Source organism: Echinops telfairi, unplaced genomic scaffold, assembly GCF_000313985.2.
Source record: "Echinops telfairi isolate 266 unplaced genomic scaffold, ASM31398v2 ScPeMD7_9;HRSCAF=40, whole genome shotgun sequence".
NCBI lineage: Eukaryota > Metazoa > Chordata > Mammalia > Afrosoricida > Tenrecidae > Echinops > Echinops telfairi.
The window spans coordinates 40,449,420-40,456,298 of record NW_022103906.1 but is presented as its reverse complement, the minus strand read 5'-3'; the positions used below and the strand labels follow the sequence as shown (position 1 = coordinate 40,456,298).

The window sequence follows — 6,879 nt, the reverse complement described above, 5'->3', positions numbered from 1 at the left end:
TCTATGGGGAAAAAGCTAATTTAAATTTTTTCTTCATCATGAATTTCTGTATTTTCCAGAATTTCTAGAATGAACATATACTTAAAATTCTTTCAAATAAAACATCAGTGTATGATTAAAAAAAAACATATTGTATAATACTTGACAAACACAATAAAACTTATTTAAGGTAAAAAAAAGCTTCACTAAACATTTGCTACCTACATGCTTTTAACTTAGCAATGGATTTAAGTTATCCTCATTTCCAGAGAGGAAAATATCTCCCTACCATTCCTACTCATAACGCCTTCTTTCTAAAACATTTCGAGAACCCTGACTGGCAATTGTGGACAAATCTCAGTTACCTGAATGAGCTCATGCTCCGGTGTGTACAGGTGGTTGAAAACGGCATGGTATAGAACCTGGGCCCTATTGTACTGGAGCAAGTCAGCAGCTGGCTGCAACAAGACAAATTACCCAATTAAAATCAACAGCAAAAGTTTCCCCAAATTGGCAAAATGTTGGAAATTGTAAAGTGAATTACAGGTTCAAGGAAGCTTATTAGGTTCATTATGCCACTCTCTCTTTCCTCTCTCTAGTGATGTGCTTATTTCTTAAGTTCCATAACACAAAGTCTGGGAAAAAAGTTTCCTTGAGGAGTTGCATGCATACTTTATTCAATTTGATAATGACCTATTGCCATCCCATTTCTTTTGCAATTATCTTTTTAGTTATTATATTAACTATGGCATATAACTTCTTGGTTGGCAGAGGAAAAATATGAGAGAATATACTAACAAGTTAATCTGGTTACTTAGCAGTTTTGTTTTTAACTTAGCAATTTTAATAGAAAGCTAGTGAATAAGAGATGTACAACTCAACAAAAAAAGACAACCCAATCATAAAACGGGCAAAGGACGCAGAGACATTTTACCAAAGAAGACATCCAAATGGTCACCAGACACACGAGAAGATGTGCCGCATCTTTAGCCATTAGAGAAGTGCAAATGGAAACCACAGTGAGATACTGTTTCATTCCCACTAGGATGGCCAAGATCAGAGAAAGGACAAATGTCGGCAAGGAAGTGGGAAATGCTGAACACTTCTCTACTGTTGATGGGAACGCACAACGGGGCAGCCACTGTTTTGTGCAATTCCTCAAAAAACAAAGAAAACTATCCTCTGACCCAGCAATGAAACAAACTGGAACTACTTACTCATCCAGTAGGAGAAAAAGGAGGTCTTGATACATGCTACAATACAGGAGATGGCCTTTAATGACATTATAATGAGTACAAGTCAATCACAAAAGGACAAATATGGTATCACCTCCCTTCTGTATAAAGAACAAAGCAAACATATAGAGACCAAAGTTTACTTGTAGTTAGTTACTAGAGGTGGGAAGGAGGGACAATGAGGAGATTATTGTTTATGGAGTACTGAGTTTTGGTTTACGGTGACAAAAAAGTCACAGCGATCAAGGGCAAGATTGCACAGCCAATTACTATTATCGCTGTCGATATTGTACACTGAAAAATTAAACTGCCAAAATTGTGTGATACATATCTTACAACAATGACTGGGGGAAAAAAGGAATAGCTTATGTATAACCAAACACCTCATGAAACTTAATTCCTTGGCTTCGAGGTTTGGGTAGGTTCAGGTAAGGGAACATCGTGTGTAGTGTCTGTACTACCTCCTAGTCCTGCTGCATAGTCCTGGGGTCTTAGAAGCTTGAAAGGCGCTATCCAAGGCGCAGTGATGGACTCTTTCCCTGCAGCCACAGAGGAAGGAGAATGAAGAGGAGGGTATGGAATGGATGGCTAACTGCCTCCATGAACAAGTGCCCTCTTTCCCATGAAATAAAAAAGTTAAAAAACAACAACTAGGTATTGCCCAGCTACCATCACTAAACATTCTAATTAAGCAGTCTATAGAAGAATTCTGATCAAAAGGGGGATGAAGAACAGAATTTTCATGGACCGCAGACTCGCTGGAGCCAGGAAACCTGAAAGAACTCTTGACACTACTGACCTGAGATTATCACTAAACCCTGAACCAAAAGTATCCTATGAAGGTTCCTTAATTGGTAAAAATGTCTACCTTGAGCAATGGACCATCTATTCTGGAGCAACCTGCAAGATTAGAGAGGAAGATTAAGTGGCGGTGAGTTTGTGTTAGCAGAGTAGGAACAACTCAAAAGAGGGTGAAAATGGGGGCACAACACCAAGAGTGTAATCAGTGTCACTGAATCATACATGTAGAAACTGGAATCGGTGCATGTTTTGCCGTGTGTATGCTCAACAGCAACAGAATAAATAAATAAGTAACATCAAGGAGCAACAATAAAATAGTGCTACTAGCGGAGGGCCAGCCAGGAGTGATTTAGGTCCTTCATCCACAGCACGGTTTCTTACCACGTTAAGTACAATGTGATGCAAGCAGCGTATACCCAAGAGCTTGTTCTCAGTTTGGTAGTCATCGGAGATGAGCAATGACGGCGGAACCATCCGTTCCAGATGTTGGCTCAGCCAGGGTCGAGTGACCTGTTGCAGAGTCCATGAGAACACATGCTTGGTGGCAGGGTTATTTTTCCACGATTCCCTAGAGGGAAGCGTGAAGTCACAGTAAGTGCTGTGATGCTAAGTAGCAAAGGAAATCAAGCAGCGCAAGCTGAGCAGAGTATTTTTTTTGACCTTGAAACTGCACAGCCCACACTTAACAAGACTCTTGACTTTATAACATATATTTGAATATTTGGATCAAAATAACTTACACCAAAAACATTTAACAATCATCCAGGGCTCTGGGTCTCAAACTTATCCAGGGAGAAGTAACTATTTACACCCACAGCAACGTGACCTTTGGCTTTGTGGCAGTGATTGTGGTGAAGATGTTTGGTGAAGGAAGAGAGGAATGAAAGAGGGCTCACATTATTTATTATTATATAGGGGGAAATCTATATTTTAATAATTTAGAGCTTTATAAAGTATGGCTATACATATTACATGATTAATCCTAAAATAACTATATAATAGATATTATCTTTATATGACAAATAATGAACTGAGACTCAAAGTGGCTGTCTCACCTGGTCCTACATAAAAGTAACAAAAAGAAGCACTATGCTTAAAACCAAGCCTTTTGACTGGAATTTCCTGGTAAAATGACACTTACGATCACATTTTTTTTTCTCTCTTTACCCCACCACTACAAATATGAACCCAGAAAGCAGGAAATGGAAACTCACAGAAAATACTTCAGCTAACAGTAATCTTGAAGGCTTTTTAAATTTTTTTCATTCCAAGCATTGCTTTCCTATCTAATAAATAACAATGAGTTCCAAGATCCCTCATTATAAAGCTCAAACCTAAGTTTGAATCCTTTCCTAACTACCCTCCCCACCTAACAAAACCAAACCCTCAGTGGACACCAACGCATTAAAGAAATCAAACTGATTGCTGTGGAGTCGATCTTAAATCGAGTCTCTGCCTGGAACAGCTACAGAGGTCATTGGGTTTCCCAGTCTGTACATATTTATGGGAGCCTCATTTTTCGACCAAGCAGTGGCTGGCAGGTTTGAACCTCTGACCTTCCAGCTAGTGGCCCAATTTTTAACCAACAGTGCCACAAGGCTCCTTAATAAGAAATTTAAACCCAAGTACATAGGGTAGATTTTCCAATTTATTCTACAGAGTTTTAGCAGGATTGGGAAGAGCACTAAAAAGTGGGCACCTGAGCATCTAGATTTTAATCTGCCATTTGCCACTATTTCGTTGTTATTTATAGTAAATCAATCATTGCTGGTTCTAGGAGACTTGCAAGCTATTGCAACACCCTTATTTTACTGTTTGAGTCCCTGAGTAGTGCAAAGGGTAAATATAATGGACTGACTCTTAATCGAATATAATAGACTGACTTAACCTAAGAGTCTGGAGGTTAAGAGCCCAGCAGATGTGCTAGAAAGACAGGCCTGGCCAACTACTTTGAACGCGATGAACCATTGACTATCCTATGAAGCACAGTTCTACCAGGACCCACATGAGTTGAAATCCACCTGATGGCTAGTTCTTACGTTCCTAATAAAACTAAGGTTCCTATGCCGACCTCTGAAAGCATTACGCTGAAGGCCCAGTCTGGCAGCCCTTTGCGCAGGAAGTACTCACTTAGCCAAATTGGGCTTGAGAAGCCCCATGATAGCAGTCAATCTCCCCTTCTCATCTTCATTTTCTCCACGGAGGAACCCTGCCACAGAACCGCAGTCTGAAACGTGAAGCAGCAAGGAGAGCACCTCTCTAGCAACCTCCTGAGATCTTGGGCTGGTCCACGGTTGTTCCACGCTGTGTGCGACAGCAAACAGATAGACGGGTCCTGCCAAGTGATGCAGCCCGGTCTTCCACGCAGAGCACCCCAGGGAAGTCTTGCCAGTCTGAATTTTCCGGAGTAGTTTCAGAAATAGTAATCCGACGTCCACGGCGGTCTCAGCCACCGCAGGGCGGCCGTCACCTCGACTCCCATCTTCCTTGGGTGGGGCTGCAAGCCTCCCCAGGGCTTTTGCCACCTCGCCCAGCAACTCACACGTGGATGCACCACTCCCTTCAAATAATCCGTCGCATTCTGCAGCCTCTATTAAAGCACCGAGGTCCTGAAAAACTGAGTCTCTCCCCTTACCTCGTCGGGCCTCCGGGCGAGAAAGGCGGTGTAATAAACGGGAGAAGGCCTCCCTCGGAGCGACGGGAGAAGGCACGCCAGGCAAGCCAGGGTCCTCGGGTGCCGGGTTCTCCGGAGCGCGGCCCAGCTCCATGGCTCAGGCTGAGGAAAGATGGCGGGCGCCGGATCGGCAATTCCCCCAAAGAACAGACTAAAACCCAATACAATTCTGAGGGGGCCTGGAGGAGGGAGGAGTCAGGCACGAATGAAAATAAAGTGTTTGAAAAACCCTGGACTACTCTGGCTACCCCCCCGAAATGTCGCTCTTTAAGTCCTAGTCCAGGGCAACTGATTTGGTTTCGCGTGGGGAAAGCTAGGGGTCCTGCAGAGGAAAAGGAGGTCTCTCTCTGGCTGTGAGTCTCAGACGCCAACCCGCGAAGGACGTAAATTCTTCTACTTCTTCTTCTTTTGGAACACGCCCATGAAAAACAGACAAAACGAAAATGTTTACGGAATAAATGCCAGAAACTCAACCAGCAGCCCTTCCCACGACGCTAGGGCTTCTCTGCCGCCCAGCACTAGGTTAACTTCCGCCTGTAGTGCCGCAATGCTCTGCCGGGTCACGCGGAACAGTCGTAAAGCAAATAGCCTTCCAGGTTCGGGAGACAAGGAAGGTGGAGTTATAGTGACTGTATTTGCATAGATAATCGCTTGCTCGCTAATTTTATTTGTTTTCATTAATTAAAGTGAAAAAATAGATTTAAACACAAGAGTATGGATGAGACTTTTAAAAGTATACCGGATTTTATGTGAAAATACTGAATATATTCGTAAAATAATTGTAACCCTTACTCAAAAGACAGTAGCTCATACTCGGGTAATCTTCAATTACCATCATATTCCGATCCTTTTCCGGTTCATAAGCATGATGATTGGGTTTTCACGCGTTTGTGTGATATGTGTCTCCCTTAATACTTGTTACGACGCTGGCACATTACCCATCTGACGCGAACTGGCAGGGTCCTTTGTTTAGTTTTGGGGTGTGGGAAGGTTCTGCAGCCTTTGTAGTTGTAAATTTTTATTTTTGTACTCGTGGGTTTTACACTTACTGGTGTTTTGTTGGGCCCCGGTATTCCATACTCAGGAACTGCCTTGGGATTTTTTAATTAGCTCATTAGGGGCTTTTACAGTTTTTATCACAATCCATACATATATCCGTTTTCTGAAGCACAATTGTACGTATGTTGCCATCATCGGTTTTCAAAGCGGTTTTTTTTCCCTTGATCCTTTGGTATCAGTTCATTTTTTTCCCTTCCCTCCCACCCTTGATAATTTACAAATTATCTTTCCATGTCTTGCACTGTCTCCCTTTACCCCCTTGTCTATTGTTCATCCCCCTGGGAGGGGTTATAGTAGGTCATTGTGATCTACTCCCCCCACCTTCCCCTTCCCCTCCTGGTATGGGTACTCTCATTGGTCCTGAGGGGTTCATCTGTCCTGAATTCCTAGTGTTTCCAGCTCTTATCGATACCCATGCACAGGCTCTGGTCTAGCCGGATTTGTAAGGTAGAATTGGGATCATGATAGTGGGGGGAGGAAGCATTTAGGAACTAGAAGAAAGCTGTATGCTTCATCCGTGCTACACTGCACCCTGACTGGCCCGCCTCCTCCCCACGACCTTTCTGTAAGGGGATGTCCAATTGCTTACAGGTGGGCTTTGGGTCTCCACTCCGCACTCCTCCTAGTCACATGAGTTTTTGCTCCTGGCTTCTTAAAATCTAATATCTAGTGCTCGATGTGGGACCGTTGGAAACTGCCCTGACAGTCCTTGGCAGCGAGCGCCGTCACCCTGGGTTGGCTGCTCGCGGTGCGGGACCTGCGGCCGACGGCGCCTAGGACGAGCCCCGGAGCGCCCGTGCGGGCGCTTGGGGAGGCGAGGCGGGGCGGGTAGTGCGCCCCTGCCACACGTCAGGCGGGCGTCCAAGAGCCCACCCGCCAGCCGGGTGTGTACAGAGCTGGGGGCTAAGCCCCGGGAGGGCGCTCTGGCCTAACCAGGCAGTCTCACACCCTGTGCCCATTGCTTATCGCCCTCACTGTGGCTCCAGGGGCTGGGGGGCATTTGAGTTCTATTCACGTTCGGTTCCTCAGGGGCAGATCCTGGTGCCTGGCCAACCTTGGGAGTTTGTCCGGACTTCCAGAACACCCAGGGTGCAGTAGGAGGGCCCGAGAACGCAATCTTCTTACTCGCCG

At 44.6% G+C, this 6,879-nt stretch overlaps 1 protein-coding gene and 1 non-coding gene across 3 annotated transcripts in view; one reads left to right on the top strand and one right to left on the bottom strand.

Moving 5' to 3' along the window:
• TTI2 (TELO2 interacting protein 2) overlaps positions 1–5,180 on the bottom strand; it is a 15,532-nt gene extending 10,352 nt beyond the window's left edge. The window contains exons 1-3 of one of the 2 annotated variants that reach the window (XM_004696495.2): positions 4,146–5,180; positions 2,397–2,583; positions 345–437 (exon numbers count right to left, since the gene is read on the bottom strand). In XM_004696495.2, the coding sequence (XP_004696552.1) occupies positions 345–437; positions 2,397–2,583; positions 4,146–4,783 (918 nt within the window). In that variant the 5' untranslated portion in view covers positions 4,784–5,180. The remainder of the gene's footprint in view (positions 1–344; positions 438–2,396; positions 2,584–4,145) is intronic. The other variant, XM_045286634.1, reaches the window with a different exon arrangement.
• Positions 5,181–5,533: 353 nt separating this feature from the next.
• LOC115868388 lies at positions 5,534–5,637 on the top strand. The gene has a single exon (XR_004045561.1). It is a non-coding gene; the product is annotated as a small nucleolar RNA U13 (small nucleolar RNA).
• Positions 5,638–6,879: the final 1,242 nt, after the last annotated feature.